At 41.0% G+C, this 23,701-nt stretch overlaps 1 protein-coding gene across 1 annotated transcript in view; it reads left to right on the top strand.

Annotated features, from left to right (window-relative positions):
* The first annotated feature begins 1,719 nt into the window (after positions 1 to 1,719).
* The window catches only part of CDC5L (cell division cycle 5 like), a 68,759-nt gene continuing 46,777 nt past the window's right edge, over positions 1,720 to 23,701 (top strand). The window contains exons 1-8 of the mRNA XM_079780449.1: positions 1,720 to 1,891; positions 4,564 to 4,667; positions 5,969 to 6,130; positions 7,174 to 7,301; positions 10,938 to 11,037; positions 17,132 to 17,350; positions 18,818 to 18,962; positions 23,064 to 23,252. Coding sequence (XP_079636575.1) covers positions 1,847 to 1,891; positions 4,564 to 4,667; positions 5,969 to 6,130; positions 7,174 to 7,301; positions 10,938 to 11,037; positions 17,132 to 17,350; positions 18,818 to 18,962; positions 23,064 to 23,252 — 1,092 coding nt within the window. The 5' untranslated portion in view covers positions 1,720 to 1,846. The remainder of the gene's footprint in view (positions 1,892 to 4,563; positions 4,668 to 5,968; positions 6,131 to 7,173; positions 7,302 to 10,937; positions 11,038 to 17,131; positions 17,351 to 18,817; positions 18,963 to 23,063; positions 23,253 to 23,701) is intronic.

The following is a 23,701-nucleotide window of genomic DNA, read 5'->3' as shown; positions in this document are numbered from 1 at the left end:
CGTGCCCTTGACTGGAATCAAACCCCAGACCCTTTGGTCAGCAGGCTGACCACTGATTCAAACCGGCTAGGGCAAGACTTGTTTATTTTTAATGGAGTATCCCAGTGTTCTGAGGAACATATTTGGGTGAATGAGGAAGTGGGTGCCTCTAGGGGACACAGTTCACATTGTAGATATGGTAGATCCAATTTTCTTGTAATAAGAGTGTCCTGTTCTCAAAACAATATTTTGTGACAATTTTCCAGTAGGTGTCAATAACTTACTTGCCTTGAAGAAGGGGCACCTTTTCTAGTGACATAGGGTAGAGGTGGTCCTGAGTGGGACGGAGAAGCCATCATCTTGGATGTTAGATCTGAAATGGGTCTTGAGAGAGGACTGGGTTTGTTAGGAATCTTGCTTACGAATAATAGAAACCCAACTCCAACGGGCTAAAGCCGAAAGGGGAACTAATCATTGAACTCAGAACAGGCATGCAACCAGGGACTCCCACACGGCCAGGACCTGCCTTTGTCTCTGTACTCTCCTTTCTGCTCCTCTCAATGCATCTGGCTCTTGCTGTCTTCCCTTCTTAGTCGACATAGTCCAAAATATTGCGGCAGACAACTCCTGGGTGTCACATAGTAGAGATTCATAGGCCAGCAGAGCGACTGGCCTCTTCCAGGTTCCAGTGTCAAAATTCCTGGGAGGAGACTTAATTGGCTCAGTTTTGATCAGATCAATCACATGACCAGTCTGTGTGTGTGAGAGAGACACAAAGCAACCGAGTGGATGTTAGGGATGGAGTGGACAAGAGGTAAAGGTCACACATCCTACAGGGGGTTTCTGGCACAACCACTGATCACCGAAGGTTGCCATTAAAAAACAAACAACCGTTCAATTCCCAAACAAGAATGGGAATTGAACCGTTCAATTCCCAAACAAGAATGGGAATTGAACCGTTCTTTTTTAAAATGTGTTTTTATTGACTATAGAGAGAGAAAGGGAGAGGGAGGGGGAGAGGGAGGGAGGGAGGGAGGGAGAGAGAGAGAGAGAGAGAGAGAGAGAGAGTATTATTGATCGGCTGCCTCCTGCACGCTCCCTACTGGGAATTCAGCCTGAAACCGGGCATGTGCCCTGAATGGGAATTGAACCATGACCTCTAGGTTCAGGGGTGGACTGCAACCACTGAGCCACACCGGCTGGGCTACAGCTATCACTTTTTTTTTTTTTTTTTAGCAGTTATTATGTATCAGATGCTGTGCTTGGTTTATAAGATTTAATCCTGAGGACAACCCTATGAGGTTGGTACTATTATCTCTGCAGGTTAGGAAATTTAGGCTTAAATAAGCGACTGCCTGTTTCTGAGTATTCTGTGCGTAAATTCCTATTAGTTAAATGCCTATGAAAGTGCTAAATTTATAATTAACAAAGCTCCTTTTAAACCGACTGGGCTGAAACTCCACGCGCGTGATGTTCCCACTCTCTGCCACTAGATGACGTCACGACCAATCCACCTCTACGTTCCTTGCTGAGAGCCGCGGCTGACATTTCGCGACCTCCGGGTTTTCCTCCAATCAGTTTTGGTTGTGCGCGCGGCGTCCTGCGCTTCAGCCAGGGCGGTCTCACGGTTTTCGGTCGTCCTCCCGGACAGCCGCTTTAACAAGGCTCTGACTTCCCTTTCAGCCACCCGAGTTCTCGCGATACTTGCTACTTGCTGCCCCGCCCACCGCCTGGCGCCTGCGCAGATCTTTATGTAGCAGAAGGTCGCGCCTGGAGAAAGTGGAGGCTTGGAGTCTCGTGGCCGCAGCGCCGTTGCTACTTCTCTGAAGCTCCTCTCGGCCACTTGCCGAGACACCCGGCCGCCAAGATGCCTCGAATTATGATTAAAGGGGGCGTGTGGAGGAATACCGAGGTAAGTCCCCCTTTCCCGCCGTCCGCTGCCCTTCGCCCCCTCCGGCAGCTTGTGCGCACGCGCGTGGAGGTCGCGGAGGCGCGGATACCTTGCAGGGTCTGCGTGGGGGCAGCTCCGGGCGGACCCTCCGCGCCTTTCCCGTCCCCGACCCTGCGTTATCTGAGCACCTCCGGGACAGGGGCTGTGATGTAAACACCTGGTTACCTGCCAGGCACTTGTTAGGCCCCCAGTGAACATTCGTTGAGTAGAGGATGCACCCCCCCTCACCCCCCACCTCCTCCCCACGGAACTCAGTATGGAGGGGGAGATAGGACATCAGCGAGAGTTGGTCTTCTGGGGGCACCCTCAGCCCGGGCACCGTGCCTTTCTTTGATACTCAAAAATAAAGAAGTGCTGTGGCCACAACTTTGTTTCTGTTTTGACTTCCGTGCAGAGGGGAAGCGGCTTGAGTGCCAGGTTTGAAGAGCCCGTTTAGCCCTCTTGTTACCTGTTACCAAGGGATAGCTTTGTCACTCCTCCCGACAGATCCCAAGGCGTGTCTCATCCTGTCATTCCTCAGCCTGGAAAGAAGGCAGATGGTATAAACTGATTACAGTAGTTTCGTTGCTTGCAGAAATGTAGTGGATAATGCCAATGGTGAGCCCGTAGAGGGAGAGTAAAATAGAAGCGAGACATCAGTGCAGTTCGTGTTCAGAGTGCACTAAATTGGCCCGTTCCTGGAGCACATCATATCTTTTCAGGACCTGTGTATTTCTATATCTTGTGCTTTCTTTAACTATCCTCCTCCTGCTTGGCCTCTTTCCGACCATCCTTCAAGATCCAATTCAGAAACTCTTCTTGGAATTTTTGCCCATTTTCCTGTAAAAAATTAGTTCTACCCCCAGAGTTCCCATCGCTCCTCTTTTCATCCATTTGTTATAGCTTGCTTTGACCTTTTGCAGGCATCACATCCTTCTCAGTTTCTTAACCTCTCAGAATCTCAGTTTTCTCATTTTTTTCTAATGAGGATGATAATTAGTATTCTTTCAGTAAGTGCTAGTTGCTATTTCTTTCCCCCAGCAGACAGCATTGCAAGAGGACCAGATCTTGGTCTCCCTAGAACCTAGGACAGTAACCAACATGAAGTAGGTTGCTTAGTAAAATATGGAATGAATCTAGTAGGGTAGAAAACTGCTAAACAGGGGTGGGCAAAAGTAGGTTTACAGCTGTGAGTACACAAAACAGTTTATTCTTGTATTATTATTAATTATTGTACTACTTATTTGTGTTACAACTGTAAACCTATTTTTGCTCATGCCTGTATATACTAAGTTGAAGGTGCGTTTAAGTATTAGCAGTACTGCAACAAAGTTACAAGTAAAGTCAGCCACCAGACAACCTTGTCTCACAGCTTGCACAGAGGGAACCAGGCTGTTTAAATTGGAGAAGAGATGACTTCTGGGGGAGAGACAGATGTACAAAATCAGGTAGCAGCAGGATTCCTCTGCTGTGGCCGAAGCTCTGAAGTCTTTTGAAGTCTGATGATGGGAAGGTGTGGTGGGATGGAGCAGCTCATGTATGAGGTGTATAACTCAAGTGGAAAAAATCCTAAAAGCAAAATGCCCCAAGTGCATTAATCTATGGCTTTTATTATCTTTGGTGTCTATGGTTTCTCTTGCTGGGCTCCCTTGAGATTGGTGAATTCCATATCAGAATGGGTACCCTGGTGAAATAATATCTAGAGGCTGGAGGGAGAGCTAACTGGTGAGGTGGGAGAGAAATAATTCTCAAGTTAGACCTGGATGTGTATTCTAGTGTCAGAGTGGGGGTTATGGGACTGGAGAGAAAATGCTATTCATAAACTGGAGGCAGGAAGCCTGGATTGGATAATGGAGTTACTAGAGTCTTGACTTAGGGCTGGACGTGTCCTATTGGATTCTCTTTCCCTAAGTACACAAGACGTGGTGTAAGGTAAGTGTTCAGGAAATGTCTTTTGACTGAATAAATGTGTGAATGAGCTGTACTCTTTTGAGGAGAATGACAGCCACATATTGGAGAATGTTTTTTGTTAGTCTCTATCAAAAGTAAGGTTTCTCAGTTTGGGCTGTATCCATCCCAATTTATTATGGGGTGGGTTGGGGTTCTGTGTAAGGGAGGGTAGAGAGTCCTTCTAAGAGGTGTCTTCTTAATTTCTTGCATTTGGCTGATTCTGGCTTTCTGTTTATTATTATAGTAAATGAGGACTTTGTACCTTTTTAAAAAAATATAGGACAATGATTTTCAATTTTCATCTCATGGTACATATAAACTACTAAAATTCTGAAGCACACCAAAAATTATATTATTTTTTGCCAATTTGACACACACACACACACACACACACACACACACACACAAAGTATAATTTTTATTCATTCACCCCAGACAGCTATTGTTATGCTGGCTATTGTCATTTTTTTTTACTTAGCAATCTATGGGAAAAAGAGGTCAGGGCCCCTGACTGAAATAGTCAGGTATTGCATGTTTTAAAAATTCTTGTGGCATACCAGTTGAAAATCACTGATCTAGGAGGTATGTGTGTGTCTTTCTTTTTCTTTCCAGAAACCCTGTTAGAGTTCATTTAAATTTTGTCTTTTCTCACTTGGAATTTTTTGATTGAATATACTGTTTTTCTTTGACAATTTTTTTTTTAGGATGAAATTCTTAAAGCAGCGGTAATGAAATATGGGAAAAACCAGTGGTCTAGGATTGCCTCACTGCTGCATAGAAAATCAGCAAAGCAATGCAAAGCCAGATGGTATGTATCAGTTAATGAATGGAAAACAGAAAACAACTTTAATTATTTGAGGAAAATGTCAGTTCTTTGAACCTTACCAAAGAAAGAAGGAGTAGTGATATAACAGAAAGATGAAGTGGGAGATGGTAATTTATTTTTTAATTATATTTTTATTGATTTCAGGAAGGGAGAGGGAGAGAGAGAGAAACATCAATGATAAGAGAGAACGATGACCAGGTGCCTCCTGCACGCCCCCTATTGGGGATCGAGCCAGAAACCCAGACATGTGCCCTTGACCGGGATTGAACCTGGGACCCTTAGTCCGCAGTCTGACGCCCTATCCTCTGAGTCAAACCAGCTAGGGTGAGATGGGAATTTAGATTTAAGACTTAACTGTCATTTGCTTTCTATGAGCTTAGGCAAGGCATTTTTCTATTCTCTATTCTGCCCCTGTTTTATCCCATTTGGGGATAATAATACTTGGCTCTAACTGGTGGAGATATGAGGCTAAAGTGAGTTAATGTGTTTGAGAGTGCTTTGTGAAGCATAAAATAAATCTACTTTTAGATAAAGATGGACTCCAGCTTATTAAGTGGATTGTGCTCCAAAAGTTTAAAAGTTGGATAGAACTTTCTTTCCCAAAGAAATGAATGATAGATAATGGTTAACTTATAGACTGGCTCACAATAGTTGAGTTTACTCATAATACAGTTGATATTTTGCGTATTTGCTACTCCAAAATATAGCAAAACCCATCATATACCTGTCGTATCTCCTTTTAAGTCAGAAGGGAATGGACACATTAAACTTTTTACATGTGTCCTTGGCACGGATGATCTGGCCCCAGCCTTGACCTATGTGGTACTAGGATCATATTTTGAATTGTACAAGAGGGACCTAATTTCCTAGGCACCTGAGCAGGGGAAAGGCTCATAATGTAGGATTGGACCTCAAAGAGGAAGATGGTCCTCAACCTGAACAAGTGGTTCTGATTTCTGCTTCTCTTAGTGGAGCTAAGTTCCTGCCTGATATTTGGTAAGGGTTATATCTTATTTGCTAGCCTCTCACCTAGCTAAATAAACTGGATGGAAAAGGTGGGTTGGGTGGGACATGAGGAAAGACAGATAATGACAATAGTTCACTTAAATTTAAAAGCACCAAACAAAAGCAGTGACTATTCTGTTGTAAAAAAACAGCTTTTATAATTGAAGGATGAGAGTTCCCTTCTGTTTTCAGACACTAGAAGTCAGTATATCTAATATGTAAATAGCATATTCATGCTAGGTGACTGATTAATATATAAAATTGTGTATTTTTAATAGGTATGAGTGGCTCGATCCAAGCATTAAGAAAACAGAATGGTCCAGAGAAGAAGAGGAAAAACTCTTACACTTGGCCAAGTTGATGCCAACTCAGTGGAGAACCATCGCTCCAATCATTGGAAGAACAGCTGCCCAGTGCTTGGAACACTATGAATTTCTTCTGTAAGTGGATCTCCAAAGGCAGTATTAAAATGTGTGTATATCTTCTGAATGAGTCTGAATAAAATTTTAACATTTTCTGTCTTTAAACATTTAGTTACAGATTTGAGTAAAGATAAAGGAACAAATCTCATGTGGTTGATCAAAATTGTTATTTATTCTGTTATATCCTTTTTAAAGGAATAATTTAAAAATATACAAACCATACATGTTCATCATAGAAAACCTAGGGAAAAAATAGTAAAACAAATAAAAATCACTCATAATCACTGCTGAGAGTTAACCATTGCAACATTTTATTTCATCCCTAATAGTGTGTGTGTGTTTCTTGTATGACTGTACTGCATTTGTGATTAAGGGACTGCTTGGATCCTATTTTATAGTGAATGGAAACACTGAAATTAGAGGGAATTTTAATACCATTTCTTTCAGGTGAAGCAATAGCAGGGATGCTTTATTTTGTTAATGCCTGTTCATTGGGGTTATCTTTTTTTTTAATTGAATGTATTGGGGTGACATTGGTTAACAAAATTACATAGGTTTCAGGGGTATAATTCTACAACACATCATCTGTACATTGTATTGTATGTTCACCACCCCAAGTCAAGTCTCTTTCTATCACCATTTATCCTCCCTTTACCCTCTGCTCCTCCCCCCAACCCCTTTCTCCCTGGTAATCACCATACTTTTCTCTGTCTATGAGGGTTTTTTTTGTTTTGTTTGTTTCTGCTTAATCTCCTCACAGTTTTCACCCAGCCCCTCTATCCTCTCCCTTCTGACAGCTGTCAGTCTGTTCTCTGTATCTGTAAGTCTGTTTCTATTTTGTTTGTTAGTTAACTTTGTTCATTAGATTCTACATGTAAGTGAAGTCATATGGTACTTGTCTTTCTCTGACTGGCTTATTTCACTTGGCATAATACTCTCCAGGTCCATCTATGCTGTCCCTTGGGGTTTTTGAAAGAAAAGAGTTCCAATGCTAGGAAATTTGGTATTTCTAAGACTAAATGGTATGGTAGAATGACTAACCCATCTGGATTCTTTTCTAGGGATAAAGCGGCCCAAAGAGACAATGAAGAGGAAACAACAGATGATCCACGAAAACTTAAACCTGGAGAAATAGATCCAAATCCAGAAACAAAACCAGCACGGCCTGATCCAATTGATATGGACGAGGGTAAGTGTATGCTTGTGAGGAATTTATTTCTTTGGTAATCTACACACTTCTCAGTCTTCTTTTTAACTCTCTTAATTCCTTCCTAAACAACTCTGACTTTTTAGAATTCCAGTTCAATCTGATGTTATTCTGTCTCATTTTAAATGTGTCCAGTCTTCTATTATAAAGTAATTGCTATTTTTGGACAGTGTCCCTTTTATCTTCTAATTTTTCAATTCATTTAGTAAGTTAAGCAATGTAATACTTCTGGACAGATTGCCTGGAGGCTAGAGGTAAGCCCTTGAGATCCTGTATTCTTATTCCCATTCTGTGGAGAGAGCCAAGAAGTCAGGATATGGGCTCCAGTCCTATTAACTACTTTTTTGATTTTAGGCAGGTAATTTAATCTGCGGATAAGCACTACCGTGAGGCTATGATGGAGATTTAGGATGACTCCTTGAGACATTGAATGCAGAATCAGAGGAACTGGATTTTAGACCTATGTCTGCCATTTATTAGCTGTTTGACATTAGGCAAGTCATATAATATCTTTGAGCTTTGATTCTATTTCCTGCCAGATGGAGAATTATATCTATCTTATAGGATTGTTGTGAAGCATTCAGTGAATATTGAGTTTCTAAAATTTGTTTGAGGGTAGTGGTTCCCAAAGGCTGACAATGGCTGGTCTCGCTGCATTATTGTTACATGGGGAACTTTTAAAAATATAGGTACTAGAACCTCCCCTGGAGATAACCGCGTCAGTAATTTCAGGGTGGAGGGGTGACCCTGGAATCTGAGATTTTTCAAAGGTTCCTTATGATTTCATTGGACAGCCTTGTATAGGAACTGGCCTAAGGCATCAGGAATGAGGAGAGAAATACTTCTGAGGAAAAAAAGGTGTATCTAGTGAAGATGATCAGTTCCTTTATAATTAAACTAGAGGCCCGGTGCACAAAATTCGTGCACGGCGGGGGGAGGTTCCTCAGCCTAGCCTGCACCCTCTTCATTCCGGGACCCCTCAGGGGATGTCCGACTGCCGTTTTAGGCCTGATCCCATAAACCGGCAGTTGGACATCCCTCTCATTATCTGGAACCGCTGGCTCCTAACTGCTCACCTATCTGCCTGCTTGGTCACCTCCAACTGCCTTCCCCTGCCGGTCTGGTCACCCCTGACTGACCTTCCCAGCTGGCCTGGTCGCCCCTAACCACCTCTGCCTTGGCCCCCGCCACCGTGGCTTTTTCCAGAAGGATGTCTGGTCTAATTAGCATATTACCCTTTTATTAGTATAGATAAGTATTTGTCATATTATTCTCTACTTTTCTATATGTATTTAAAATACTCCAGAATATTTTAAGCGAATAAAAAATGGTCAAGTTGCAGAAAAAGAAAAGTTTTGAAATACAACCTGGTAGGCTTGAAAGCAACAACATTTGCATAAAAGGGCATAAGTTGCAGTCGGCAACAAAACTTGCTGTTAGGATTGCTTGGTTAATATTCTTTTGTTGGAAAGGCATGGTTTGGGCAAAGGAGAAAAGGAAACCAGCCCTATAAAAGGGAATGTCTGATTGGGCTGTTGCCACAGCAGAGAGGGGCAGGTGCGGCAAAGGTTCAGGCTGTCCCACAGGCAAGAATGTCTGTGTGTATGGGACACCAGAGGACACCTGTCACACCTGAAACACAATTTGCTAACACTCACAATTGCAGAGCTCAGGAAGAATCACTGTTTTTAAAACTATTATTTCCCTGACATATAAAATATACATACATATAAATATACATGCCCTCTTCTGAGCTTCCCCTGCCCTCCACTAAATATTTGGCTATGGCCTTCTTTTCATGTCAACGAATTGGACGTACAGACATAATTTTTAATGGCTACAGTGTTATCCCTGACTGTTTGACATTACTATGGTTTACTTCACTAACCCTTTATTGTGGGGCAGGTTGCTTCTGGTTTCCCCTGGCATCAACAATTACAGTAAACATAATTGCTTATTTGACTGTTTACTTAGGACACATTCACAGACATGGAACTCCTGGCCCAAAGTAATTCACTTGAATTTTGATCCACATTTCTAAATTGACTTTCTAGAAAGTGCTTCTGTTTGTTTAGTCCATTGGTTTTAAATCAGATTACACTCCCACAAATGGGTTAAGAGAAAACTGTTCAACGCACCTTGGGCAAATCGCAAACTCTTGCTGAACTTGAGTGACCCCAGGGCGCAGGACCTGGAGGATCCGGGCTGGAGGGTGAAGTCCAGGGAAATGTGGGTGACGCAGTTGAGGGCCTTGTGTGGGTGCGGGCCTGTTAGTGTGTGTCTCTCGGGTCCACGCTTATGCATACAACCCACACGCCCTCACTCCCGCTCTGCACCCTTGGCCACCAGAAACCTCCGTGGAGCCTTCCATGAGCTCGGATGCATCCAGTCCCAGCACCAAGCAAGTCTGAGAAAGTTTTCCCAGACTGACTCCCGCCCGCTCCAAGGGGAGGCGGGATCAGGAGGATCTGGGCTGGAGGGTGAGGTCCAGGGAGGCGTGGGTGGCACGCTGAGGACCCTGTGTGGGTGCGGGTGTGTGAGTGTGTGTCACTCGGGTCCACGCTCATGCACACACCCACACGCCCACACTCCCGCTCTGCACCCTTGGCCACCAGGAACCTTGCAGAGTTCAGCCCGCTTGCCAGTCCCTGCCCACTTGGTTGAGCCTTCAGTAGGACCCTGGCTCTGTATATAACTAGATACCCAAGTAGATGCCTAGCAGCTAGCAAGTCCTTTTAACCTCTCTGTTAAAATGTATCCTGGTTTCAAAAATGTTAAAATTTGAAGAAAGGAGTATGCGTACAAATGGAGGAAATACAGTACTTCGAGTACAATTGAGGACTGCTGCAGAAGTGTTTGTAACAGGCAATTTTGGAAAAACAGAACAAAACTCAAATACATCCTCTGTCTCATCCTGCCCCTGTCATTTGAGCAGGTAGATCGCTCCACAGTGACCAGGTCCAGTGTATCTGGGACCCCCAAATCAATCCTAGTTCCCTGGAAAGGAAGCCGACCCAACTTTTTGAAGTTTGTGGGGGAAGAGTGCGGAGGCTTTTGGTCTGGTGCCATAGTGGACACCCAGCTCCCTGCTATCGATTGCAGGGGGTCTGCTTCGACACCAGGCCAAAAGCCTCCGCTGGAGGTTTTTGGCCTGGTTCCAGAGCGGACCCCAGCTCCCTGTGATCCATTGCAGGGGGTCCGCTCAGGGCGCCTATGTATGCAAATTAACCGGCATCTTGGTCGGGTTTATTTGCATACTTGCTCTGATGGGCTGGTGGGCATGGCTGGTGGGCGTGGCTTTGGCATAGCGAAGGTGCGGTCAATTTGCATATTACCCTTTTATTAGGTAGGATAGTAGTTCTGCAGTATTTCACAATTTGTGCTTTGCCAGGTAGATGATAATGAAGGATATGATAATTATAGCCACTTTTTAATGAAAATTTGCTAGATGCTTTTTCTGATTTCATTTTACTTAGCTCTTCTCAAAATACCTGTTATGTAGGAATTGTTGTATTTATTTATAGGAGATGTTTTTTCTCATCTTAAGCACTAGAGTATGTCTCTCACATGCCTTGCTTCTATTGGAGAAGAACTTAGTTTTTCTCTTTATTTTTGTAGATGAACTTGAGATGCTTTCTGAAGCTAGAGCCCGCCTGGCTAATACTCAGGGAAAGAAGGCCAAGAGGAAAGCAAGAGAGAAACAGTTGGAAGAAGCAAGGTATGGTTGTTTCCATTCATAGTTGAACAATTAGTCTGTGCAGCCTTAGTCTGATATAACTGCATGATTTATCCAACCCTGTTGATGAGTAATAATTTGAATTGTTCAATTCTAGTTTTGGTAATATTCTTTATTGCTTTGGAAACATCTTACTTTTCCCCCTAATCATTTCAGAATATAGAAAAAAAAGACATTAAAATTTTTTTTGGTAAGATTTGGCAGAAGTAATGCCCAGGTAGTCTACTCAGCATGTTGGATTTTTCTGTTAGCACAGGAGTGCTTCTTTGTTGTAGCCATCTTGGAGTCAGATGGCTGGAGGACACACAGGCTATATGACTTTTGCATGATTGCCAGTTAGTTACTCTCCTTGATTGGTTTTGGGCAGGCACTGACTTAAAACAGGAAACTTGACTGAACTTAGAGGGAGTTAATGATCCTTAAACCATGTTTTAGACTTTCACAGAAATTTTTATTTAAAAAGTGAGTTTAGTGTTGTCCTCTATTCAAGGTTTTCTCCACTTTCCCCTTCCTTTTTCCTTTTGATTAGAGCCATGATTGACATCATTCCTAATAGCCCAGAAGTGGATAAAGGGAAGACCTGAACTTATAATGCTTATTAGCTTTTGGAGTTTAGGCATTGTAATAACTTCCCTAGCCTACACAGCTGCCTATTATGGTCCCCAAACCAGGAAATGCTTCCTTACCTAATGACTAGCATTGTGTTGATGGTTTCCCCAATAATGGCTTTGTAGTGCCAGATCCTGGGATGGAGGATTATTTCATGCTTGAGGATGCTTGTTGGCATAGCTGGCTAGTCACTAGCCCAGAATAGTTACTTATGATGGGAGAATGACTGGGCTGAGACAGTAAGCAAAAACCAAGGGGAGGTACTAAAATTTCTGCCCAGCCTCAGCCACATTTCTGTACATTTATTAGGGTTAAATAATTTGAGTAAGGTTGAAAAAAATCACTTTTCCATTTTTGTCCATGGTTGGTTGGGAAACAAATTTTTTTGAGCCTTTTAACCATGGGGATTGGGCCCAGGATGTGGCAAGTGCATATATGAAAAATCTCCAATTATGGCTGACATTGCTTGCTTTAATTAAAAATTTTCAGCTTTAGCTCAGCCGGCATGGCTCGGTGGTTGAGTGTTGACCTATGAACTAGGAGGTCACTGTTTGATTCCTGGTGTAGATTTTTTTAGATGGTCTACACATCTTTATAATTTATTTTGCATGTACTGGTATATCAGAGATTTTCAACCTTTTTCATCTCATAGCACACATAAACTATTAAAATTTTGTGACATACCAAAAAATATATTTTTTTGTCAATCTGACCAAAAAAAATAGGTATAATTTTGATTCATTCACACCAGATGGCTGTTATTGTGTTGGCTGGTGTCATTTTTTAAATTTGACAATCTAAGGGAAAAGAGGTCAGTGCCCCTGACTAAGTAGTCAGGTAATGCATATTCTAAAAATTCTTGCTGCACACTGGCTGAAAATCGCTGGACTAGACTAGGTCTGTATGCAAAATGCAGTGCAGGGCTATTTAAATGCTAAGTTACTCATCTGTTTTATAACTTAAAGCTTTTTATTGATTACAAAAATAATACATTTTTCCTTCAGTATTGTTCTATTTTATTTTTGGGGCATGGTTGATATAATGCTATAGAGCTTGGCTATATTCACTTAATATTATATTGCAGAGGTTTTCTAATGTCGTTTGAAGTCTTTATTTCCTTTATTTAAAGCAGGGGAAGGGGAGCACCTGGTCTGTGGGCCATATAAGGCCCGCAAAATCATTTGGTCTGGCCCTACTAAGGCGTTAGGGGTGAGTTAATTAAATGTTTGACCAAATACAGCAGGCTAATTTTAAGTTGATAATTTTGTATGGCCCACGAATGATGTTATAAATGTCCAAATGGCCCTTGGCAGAAGAAAAAAGGTTACCCATCCCTGATTTAAAGAATGAAGTTATTTTTTTATTTTTTTAATTTTATATATTTTATTGATTTTTTACAGAGAGGAAGAGAGAGGGATAGAGAGTTAGAAACATCGATGAGAGAGAAACATCGATCAGCTGCCTCTTGCACACCCCCTACTGGGGATGTGCCCGCAACCAAGGTACATGCCCTTGACCGGAATTGAACCCGGGACCCTTGAATCCGCAGGCCGACGTTCTATCCACTGAGCCAAACCGGTTTTGGCAAGAATGAAGTTATTTTAACTTTTGAAATGTGTCCTTTGAAACCTTTTTTTTTTTTTTTAATAGGATTTTATCGGGGTGACATTAGTCTACATGAACATACAGGTTACATATGTGGATTATTAAAACCTTTTTTAATATACATGTATATTTATGTGTATATACACACAAAACAACATTTATATAAGATTAGATCAAACTATGTATAGTGTTTTTGTTTTTTAATTAATTCTTAGAAAGAGAGGAAGGGAGAGGGATTGGGAGAAACATCTGATCGGTTGCCTCTTGCATGCCCCCTACTAGGGATTCAACCGGCAACCTTTCCATGCACTGTCAACACCCAACCAACTGAGCCACACTGGTTAGGGCCTATATATATTGTTTTGATGAGAAGTCAGCTGTTAATTTTATTAAGGTTCACTTGTAAGTGTTGAGTCATTTCTCTCTCTTGCTGCTTTCAAGATTTTCTCCTTTGGCTTTTAGCATGTTTTAAATATGATTGTTTGTGGATTTCTTTGTTATGTTTATCGTAGAGTTTTGAATTTTATGAATGTGTAGGTTAATGGTTTTCAGTAAAATTGGGAAATTTTTATTCATTACTTCTTGAAGTATTTTTCTCCCTTTTTTCCTCTCTTCTTTTGTTACTCCTTTTGTGTATATGTTGGTGCACTTAATGGTATTCCACATTTCTGTGAGGCTCTGTTCATATTTCTTCATTCTTTTTTTCTCTGTTCTTCAGATTGCATAATCTTTGGTTTGCTAATTCTTTTTTTTTAAAAAAATATATTTTTATTGATTTCAGAGAGAAAGGGAGAGGGAGAGAGAGATAGAAACATCAATGATGAGAGAGAATCATTGATCGGCTGCCTCCCGCATGCCCCCCCCCCCCGCCCCCCCGCCCCCCCGCCCCTCCGCCCCTACTGGGGATCGAGCCCGCAACCCGGGCATGTGCCCCTGACCGGAATCGAACCTGGGACCTTTCAGTCCAAAGGCTGACGCTCTATCCACTGAGCCAAACCAGCCAAAGCGAGTTTGCTAATTCTTTTATCAGTTTGAATCTACTGTTGAACCCTTCTGGTGAAGTTTTCATTCCAGCTTTATACTTTTTAACTCCAGAATTTTCATGTGGTTCTTTTTTTATTAATCCTCACCCAAGGATATTTTTTCCCATTGCTTTCTAGAGAGTGGAAGGGAAGGAGGAGAGGGGGGAGAGAGAGAGAAACATGGATGTGAGAGATTGGTATTCACATGTGCCCTGACCAGAACTGGGGAACTTGGAACTGAGGTACATGAGGTATGTGTGCCCTTGACCAGGAATTGAACAGTGCATGGGCCGATACCCTAATCACTGAACAACACTGGCCAGGGCTTCTCTTTACTTCTTTAACCATAGTTTCCTTTTGTTCTTGGAACATATTTATAATGGCTCCTTTGAAGTCTGTCTGTTAAATATGACATCTGGTAGCTCTCACAGACATTTTCTGCTTATTTACTGATGTATGGACTATGCTTTCCTGATTCTTTGCATATCTCATAACTTTTTGTTGAGAACTGTAGAACTTAGAGGATGTATTATAGTAATCTTGGGTACTAGTGTTCCTCACACCTAGTTATTGTTACTTGTTTGTTTACTTGTTTAGTGACTGTCTATTTCGTAAAGTCTGTTCTCCCCTTCCTTCATCTCAGAAATGTGAAGCCTCCGATCTTACTCCTCTTGAAGTATGCCCACAGTCACCCTGGGGTAACATGGCTTTGACAGGACTTTATTTGACATCTTTTTTCCTGGCTACACCCAACTCTAAAATTGCTAGCTGATTGCTTTATTGTTTTCAACAGTGTTTTGGGGCATAAATTACTTCACAAACTGATCCAGTCAAATTTGGGCTCCTTTGAAGGGATAGTTTCTGGGTTTGATATTTGTTCTGACCCCAGGGGGCCTTCTCCCACCTGTCTCTCTGTTTCTCTCTGGCAAACTAGTGGGCCTACTTAGTCTACTATCGTCAATGACAGTTTCTTCCCAGTTACTTCACCCCAACTTTCACTATTTTGAGTACCCGTAGGCTTAACTTCTCCATGCTTTGTGGAGTGAGTTGGAGTTCCTGTTTTACTACTGCACTCTGATGTGCTTGTCTCTGCGTGACATCCTTACTTTAGGAGCTGAGTGCTTGGTGAGGCGCTGAAGCACTCCAGCTTTCCTCAGCCTGCCTGTCCCAGCATGGAACCCTCATCCCACAATCTGGGCCAGAGGCAGTTGGGGCTTTAGTATTCTCAGAAGCAATGTACTCAGGATAGAGCCTTTGGGCAGAAGAAGGAAGCCAGGACTCAGCTGCTCTGGATGGGACTAGCCTCAGCAGTAGGTATCTGGAGGCAGGATGAGAAATGCTGCTCCTGGAATAAAAGCCCTCCTACTGGGAGCTGGAGAAGAGACCTCAGACGCCTGTGTTCTTGGCTACACCAGTGGAGTTTCCATCTCCCTGAGCTGGGCGGGAGGAAGAGGAGAAGGAGTCTCACTTTTCTTACCAAGTTTTAGTAGGTTTTCTTGAATAAATGTTTCTTCATTTGCTGTATCCCCTTAGGATCCTTTGCAGAGACTTAAAATTATTTAAAATAAAAAATTTAAAACTAATTTTTGTCTGTTCTGCTAGAGTGGGTCTACAGAGCCTCTTCAAGCTGGAAGTTGCTCCTATAATTGATTTTTCTGGATTGATATCCCCCTCTTTAATATTGTGAATAACTTTCTCACCATTAAATCATTAAAATTATGGAATCATAAGAAAGTACAAATAAAGTAAAAATTAAATAAAATTCCAACTTCCAGTGATAATCACTGTTAATATTTTGGGGGACATCCTTCACATCTCCCCACACATATATTCATTAATAGATACACATATAATTTTACATGTTGCTCTGTAACATGTAAACTTTGAAAATTTTTACATGGCAGTGTGTCTTGGGCATCTTTCCACGCCCAAATAGATTTAAAGACTTTTTAAATGTTATATGGATCGCTGTATAATATCCTGTCTTATAGATAGCTATGTATAAATTCATTTAACTAGTTTCTTATTGTTGGATGTTTAGATTATGCTGGTTATCTGCCATTACAAATAGTGCTTGAAGGACAGTTTTATAGCTAAGTCCTTGTTCATGCTCTTACTTATTTCCTTAGGCTAAGGTTGGGTTAAAAAAAATGTGAAAAACATTAGTATTTTAGTGTATATTTCTAAATTCTTTCTGGGGAAAGCTACACCAATTTACTTTCTTAACTGCCAGTGTGGGAGAGTCTCCGCTTTTTAGCACCATTGCCATTAAAACAAGACAAAAAGCTGAATGCTAGTAATTAGAAATACAGAAATGGTACTTGTTAATTTAATTTGTGACTTTAAAAGTATTAGTTAAGTAGACCTTTTGTCATTACAGCAATTTGTATTTTTTTTCCTTAGTGAACTGTTTATTTCCTATTGTTTATTTCAGTTGGGTTGCATAAATTCTTTATATCTAACCATTCCTAATAATTACAATATTTTCTCTATTGTTTGCTTTTTAATTTTGCTTTATGATTTTTTAAAAATAGTGCTACAGAGATATTAAGTTTCAAAGCCTTTGTTCTTTTCCTTTTATTTTATTTATATTTGGTGAGTGCATTCCCACCCAGGGATAAGATACATATTTATTTACACATAGTTTCTTCTGGTTTTTATTTTTGCTTTTGTATGTGTGTACTTTAAATTGAAACTGAACTTTATTTTGGGGAATGGTATGTGGTGAGGATTTTATTTCTTTCCCAAATAACCAATTAGTTTTCTTAACGCTATTCGATAATCCATCCCTTACCCATGGCATATGATGTTTAAGGTGGGCTTGTGTTCTTTTTCTTCAGGCGTCTTGCTGCCCTCCAAAAGAGAAGAGAACTTCGAGCAGCTGGCATAGAAATTCAGAAGAAGAGAAAAAAGAAGAGAGGAGTTGATTATAATGCTGAAATCCCATTTGAAAAAAAGCCTGCTCTTGGTTTCTATGATACTTCAGAGGAAAACTACCAGGCTCTTGATGCAGATTTCAGGAAGTTAAGACAACAGGATCTTGATGGCGAGCTAAGATCGTAAGTGCCTTTCTGATTTTGAAAATGGAAAGGTACAGTAGGAATTTTATGGAGGGCCAGGTATTATCCTTGTCAGCGTCAGATTTTTATTAGCACAATGTAGCCGACATATGCTTTTATTTATTTAGTGGGCTCACCTTTCTGAGAAAAATCAGTCCTGTGTTTGGCATAGAAAGCTCTGGATCTCTTGAAATGTCAGCACTGCTCTTAGTGAACTGTCTACTCACTGAGTCACAATCTTAATTTAAGATTTATGTATATTTGTAAATAGTTTAGTTGTTTTACTAATAGCCTGAAGGAAACTGTGAATATCTGGTTTATTTATTTTTGTCTTGCATTCTACAAATTTGTACTTAATGGGGATAAGTAGGTATATTTATAAAATGTTGGAGGGTGCAGAGGATTTTGCCTATTTCAAGGGATTTTTAGAATTTCTTTAATTCTTATATCTGAAAATTGTGGGGAGAATCATTTATGATTGTGAAAGATTTTTAGTTTTTCATTTTCTGATTGACATATTATTTCTATTGCATGAATTATTACTAAACAACTGACATTAGCCACTGTAAAACAGGGTTTTCGTGGATGTACTCCATTATATTTATTTTTTAAATTAGGTAGCTTTGACAAATAAAGAGCTTAAAGATGAAAACATTTGGAAGGAGTAGACTAGATGGGGGAAGAGGATGGCACGCAGAAGAGGAGGAGGCATTCCTGGGCTTTAAAAGTCCGCCTTGAGCCTGTCTTTCAGTTTCCTAATAACTTTTTGGTATAATTTGTCATGACTTAAATATTCGTTTTAAAAGTTTTGTGAATTTAAAAAGTCATAAACAATTGAATAAAAGTTTTAAAGGGAAATTTTAAAATTCACAATATTTTAATTTTATTCCCTTTATATAATTGTTTTTCTTTCTATATACTTTATGATTTTTCTATGTAAACATATTTTTATGTAAGTATAATATGATATAGGAATAGTTTTATGTTACTTTGATGTTATATGTAACGTTTAGCTTATAGTCTTTATAGTATACTAGAGGCCCGATGCACGAAATTCATGCAAGCGGCTCGGCCCTCGCAGCTACGCTGGCTGCCTTGGCCCTCACAACCACAGTGGCTGCCTCTGCCTCAGCCCTCACAGTGACGGCTTAGTCCGGAAGGTCGTCCGGTCTAATTAGCATATTACGCTTTTATTATTATAGATAGTTTTAATAGTTAATAGTTAAATTACTTAATATATTCTGTTTTCTTAATAATTCTATTATTATTCTAAGTCCTCATTCTTCTTGAATTAGTGGGTAGGTAATGGTGTAGGAACCAACTTAATATATATAGTTTTTGTTTGTTAATTAGTAATTTTCTTAGAAATGGATTATTTTGTTCAAAATGTATGAGTATTTATATGGCTTTCAATGTTATTGCCTTTATGTAACTTAAAAATCTCTTCTTTACCTTGATCCATGACAGTGAAAAAGAAGGAAGAGATAGAAAAAAAGACAAGCAGCATTTGAAAAGGAAAAAAGAATCTGATTTACCATCAGCTATTCTTCAAACAAGTGGTGTTTCTGAATTTACTAAAAAGAGAAGCAAACTAGTACTTCCTGCCCCTCAGGTAATATGATAAAAGCATATTTTTCATTGTGTGAACTCATACACTGATCATTTATTCAGCAAATATTTGAGGCCTTATGTGCCAAGTTTTTGTTAGGTGCTAGATGTGCTTAAGAAATTCACGGCATAGCCCTGGCTGGGTGGCTCAGTTGATTGGAGCCTCATTCTGTACACCAAAACGTTGTCAGTTCGATTCCCGGTTAGGGCACATAACTAGGTTGCCGGTTCGATCCCCGGTTGAGGGAGTGTACGGGAGGCAACTCTCACATTGATGTTTCACTCTCTCCCTTCCTCTCTCTAAAAAAATCAATTAAAAAATTCACGGTGTAATTATATCAGTCCTGAAACTGCTCATATGATGGTTCAGTAATTGTCAACTCTTAGCAAGTTGTCAGCAGGTTAGGACTCTGGGCCTCTTTTTTGTGGCAGACCAGAATAAAGGTATTGTTTGACTTTGTGGACTTGAGGCTGCTTACTTTTAGTGAATGTTTTGTCATGTCATATTTATATTTTTGAGGCAATAGCAGTGAAAAATCAATGTGGGAATTGTGAAGAAGAGAGAGAGAAACATTCCTTCACTCAGCTTATCACAGTCTCTATGTTTTTCACTTCATTATAGTTGGTTAGAACTATGGGGATATTGAATAATCTCTTGGTTTTTTGAAAGACTTTGCAGATGAAAAAGTAATTTATTTATTTTTATTTTTTATTTTTTTTAATCATCCTTTTATTTTATTTTTTATTTTTTTAAAATAAATCTTTATTGTTCAGATTATTACAATTGTTTATCCTTCCTCCCCCCCGTTGTCCTTATCCATAGGTGTATGATTTTAGACACCCCTTTCCCCCTGAGAATTATTAATCCACTCCCATTCTATGCCTCTGATTCTATTATGTTCACCAGTTTATTCTGTTCCTCAGATTTTTAATTCACTTGATTTTTAGAATCACTTGTTGATAGATATGTATTTGTTCATAATTTTTATCTTTACTTTTTTCTTCTTTTTAAAGAATACCTTTCAGCATTTCATATAATACTGGTTTGGTGGTGATGAACTCCTTTAGCTTTTTCTTACCTGTGAAGCTCTTTATCTGCCCTTCAATTCTGAATGATAACTTTGCTGGGTAGAGTAGTCTTGGTTGTAGGTTCTTGCTATTCATCTCTTTGAATATTTCTTGCCATTCCCGTCTGGCCTGCATAGTTTCTGTTGAGAAATCAGCTGACAGTCGTATGGGTGCTCCCTTGTAGGTAACTAACTGTTTTTCTCTTGCTGCTTGTAAGATTCTCTCTTTATCTTTTGCCCTTGGCATTTTAATTATGATGTGTCTTGGTGTGGTCCTCTTTGGATTCCTCTTGGTTGGGGTTCTGTGCGCTTCCTGAACCTGTAAGTCTATTTCTTTCACCAGGTGGGGGAAGTTTTCTGTCATTATTTCTTCAAATAGGTTTTCAGTATCTTGCTCTCTCTCTTCTGGCACCCCAAAAATTCGGATATTGGTACGCTTAAAGCCATCCCAGAGGCTCCTTGTGTTATCCTCACACTTTTGGATTCTTCTTTCTTTCCGCCTCTCTGGTTGGGTGTTTTTTTCTTCCTCACATTCCAGATCTTTGGTTTGACTCTTCAGGTGTGGTGGTCTACTCTGTATATTCTTTATTTCAGACAGTGTATGCATAATTTCTGACTGGTCCTTTTCCATTTTTTTGGTATTCTCATTTAGGTCCTTGAAGGTCTCTTCAAGTTTCTCAGCGGTTTTTAGAAGATTCTTGAGTAACCTTATAAATATGGTTCTGAACACTGTGTCGTCCATTAGTTTGCTTTCATCTATCTCTCCTACTTGTGACATACTTCGATGTCTCCACATTTTGGCTGCCTCCCTTTGTTGATGGAGTGGCTTTGTGTGGTCGGTGACCTATAGGGGCCGGTAGCTCAGTTTCCCCAATCACCCTAGGTGGTCGCTCTTGGTACTCCCCTTTGTGGGCTGAGTGGAAAGTCTTGGTGTAGTTAAAAGCCCTGATTGCTGTTGGGAGGAATTGACCTTCGGTCCAATTGGTTGTGAGGGCTTGCTGTGTCTATAACAGAAGAATTGCTGTGCTGGAGACACAGTAGGGCTTTGGTGCTCACTGAGTCTGCCTCTTGAATGTGTCCCTTATGAGAGTGGTTGAAATCTGGTGTCATCCACACCGACAGAAAAGTCACTCTCACTCTCCGACCGATGGCCGAGAGTCCCGTAGGCGTCTGGGTCCCCCGCGTGTCCCCAGAAACTGGAGTTCAGAGTGGTTGGGATTGTTGGTATCACTGGCGGGAGTTGATCTCCAAGCCAGTTGGCTGTGAGGATCAGCAGTGTCTCCGCTGGGAGAGCTTCTGTGCTCAGCTTGGATGGGGCGGAGTCTCAGGGTGGCGCAGACAAGCTTTGGTTTCCCGTCTGCTCCGCCCTAAGAGGGGCGGTTTCTCCGTGCCCGAATTAATGGCTGCGCGCCTCTGAGAGAAGGCAGCTTTCGAGCCTCTCCTGCTGCCTAACAGACCAGTTTCTCCCCAGCTGGGGCTGGATTTCAGTGCAGACCCGAGGTTTTGTTTTTCTCCCGAACGAGAAATCCAGTGACTGGGAGGGCTGTGCTCAGCTTGGATGGGGCAGAGTCTCAGAATGGTGCAGACAAACTTGGTTTCCGTCCTCGCCGCCCTAAGAGGGCAGGTTTCTCCATGCCCGAATTAATGGCTGGGCATCTCTGAGAGAAGGCTGCTCTCAAGCCTCGCCTGCTGCCAAACAGCCCAGTTTCTCCCCGACCGCAGCTGGATTTCAGTGCAGTCGGGAGGTTTTGTTTTTCTCCCAAACGAGAAAGCTAGCCACGCAGCGTCTGCTGCCCTCCCTCTCTGCGCGCTGCGAGCAAGCCTGCCGCGTACTCAGCCGCCCATCCTTTCCGCACTCACGGATCTCCGCACCTCCGCAGCTCCTGAGGCTCAGCGTCCCCCTCTCTTTTTTTCTCTATTTGTAGGTTTTCCACTCTGCCAGCTTTCCGGTGGTTCTGGACGGTGTGCGCTCTGTTTTCCAGTTGTAGTTTCAAAATTGTTGTGGTAGGCAACAATTAGGTGTTTACCTTATGCCGCCATCTTGGTTTCTAAAAGTAATTTATTTAGTTATTTTTTCCATAGGAGTGGAACTGACTAAACTCTTGTTCTGTTTTGAGTAGTACAGCTCTGTAGAATTTATTTATTTATTTAAGTATTTTTATTGATTTCAGAGAGGAAGAGAGAGGGAGAGATTGAAACATCAATGATGAGAATCATTGATTGGCTGCCTCCTGCACGCCCCCTACTGGGGATGGAGCCCATATTGGGGCATGTGCCCTTGACTGGGAATCGAACCTGGGACCCTTCAGCCCGAAGGCCGACGCTCTATCCACTGAGCCAAACCAGCCAGGGCTGGCTCTGTAGAATTGAGACAGTTTAGTGGAGCAGAGGGATGGACTTAGGAGGCCAGCGGAGCTTCTCTCACCAGATGAGTGCACTGGTAGCATCAACACCATATTCTTTGCAACAAGGAAAATAATTTGCCAGATGCTGCCATTTCTAATAGTGATATTTCTAAAATTGAGATTTTGCCTATTATTTTTTTTCTTAGTACTCCTTAGAATATATATTTTAGTAAAATTACTAAGATAACATGTTTTGATTTTCTTTCTTTTTTCTTTCATGTTTTGATTTTCTTAGGGACCTTGTGGATGAGTGGATTCTCTGTGTGATATTTTAATTGTTTTTCAGTTACCCCTCCCCCCATATGATAGTTTTGTACAAACACAAGTTTTTGGTATATTAATATGTTGCTTTATTTTAAAAGGTTTTTAGTGTGGAAATACACTCAAGACTTTGTAGCTTGATACCATGGAATTTCTTCCCTCACCCCTGCCACTCACATACATTATATAGGAAAGACTTTAAAAAAACTGTGTTATGGAAATTTTCAAATCCACAAGTGTAAAGAGAGTGGTACAGTGTACCCTGTGTACTCATCACACAGCTTCAGCAGTTTATCTTTCTGGAATATGGAAATTTTAAGTTGTGTTGTTTTCTGGTTAGAATACTGTTTACTGTGATAACTTTCTTTTTAGATTTCAGATGCAGAACTCCAGGAAGTTGTGAAAGTAGGCCAAGCAAGTGAAATTGCACGTCAAACAGCTGAGGAATCTGGCATAACAAACTCGGCTTCCAGTACTCTTTTGTCTGAGTACAATGTCACCAACAACAGCATTGCTCTTAGAACACCACGAACGCCAGCTTCTCAGGACAGAATTCTGCAGGTAAGGTGTCATATAGTAGAATGAGCCTTTTACTTTTTGTTATTGTAAGGATTATGAAGCAGAACACCTAGTGGTTTTGTTTTGTTTATTTACAGTTTGAAACTGAATCCTGAATGCATGGATCCTAGAGATTTCTGTAGTAGGGAAGCTAAATCAGCAGATTCAGTGGTTAGGCAGTTTTCTTCCTACATTTATTAAATCTTAGTTCTTGGGGTTTTTGTGAAGCTAGCCCTTCTAACTTCATTAGTCTTTAGTACCTGTCAGTAAAGCACTGCATTTTAAAATTGCATGTTGCCTAGCAATCCTAGAAAGAAGTCAGATGTGTGTGGTAAGTAATTTTTAAAACTTCCCTGCATTTCTGTACTTAGCTTGGCATAGGCTGCCATCCCTCTTCCTCTCCTTAACACCTGAGGTACAGCTCTGTGTGTTCTTAGGGTGTCTGCATGTCA

Source organism: Cnephaeus nilssonii, assembly GCF_951640355.1.
Source record: "Cnephaeus nilssonii genome assembly, chromosome: 9".
In the NCBI taxonomy this organism is placed as follows: domain Eukaryota; kingdom Metazoa; phylum Chordata; class Mammalia; order Chiroptera; family Vespertilionidae; genus Cnephaeus; species Cnephaeus nilssonii.
Note: the sequence above shows the minus strand (reverse complement) of the source record. Positions and strands in the feature narration are given on the sequence as shown.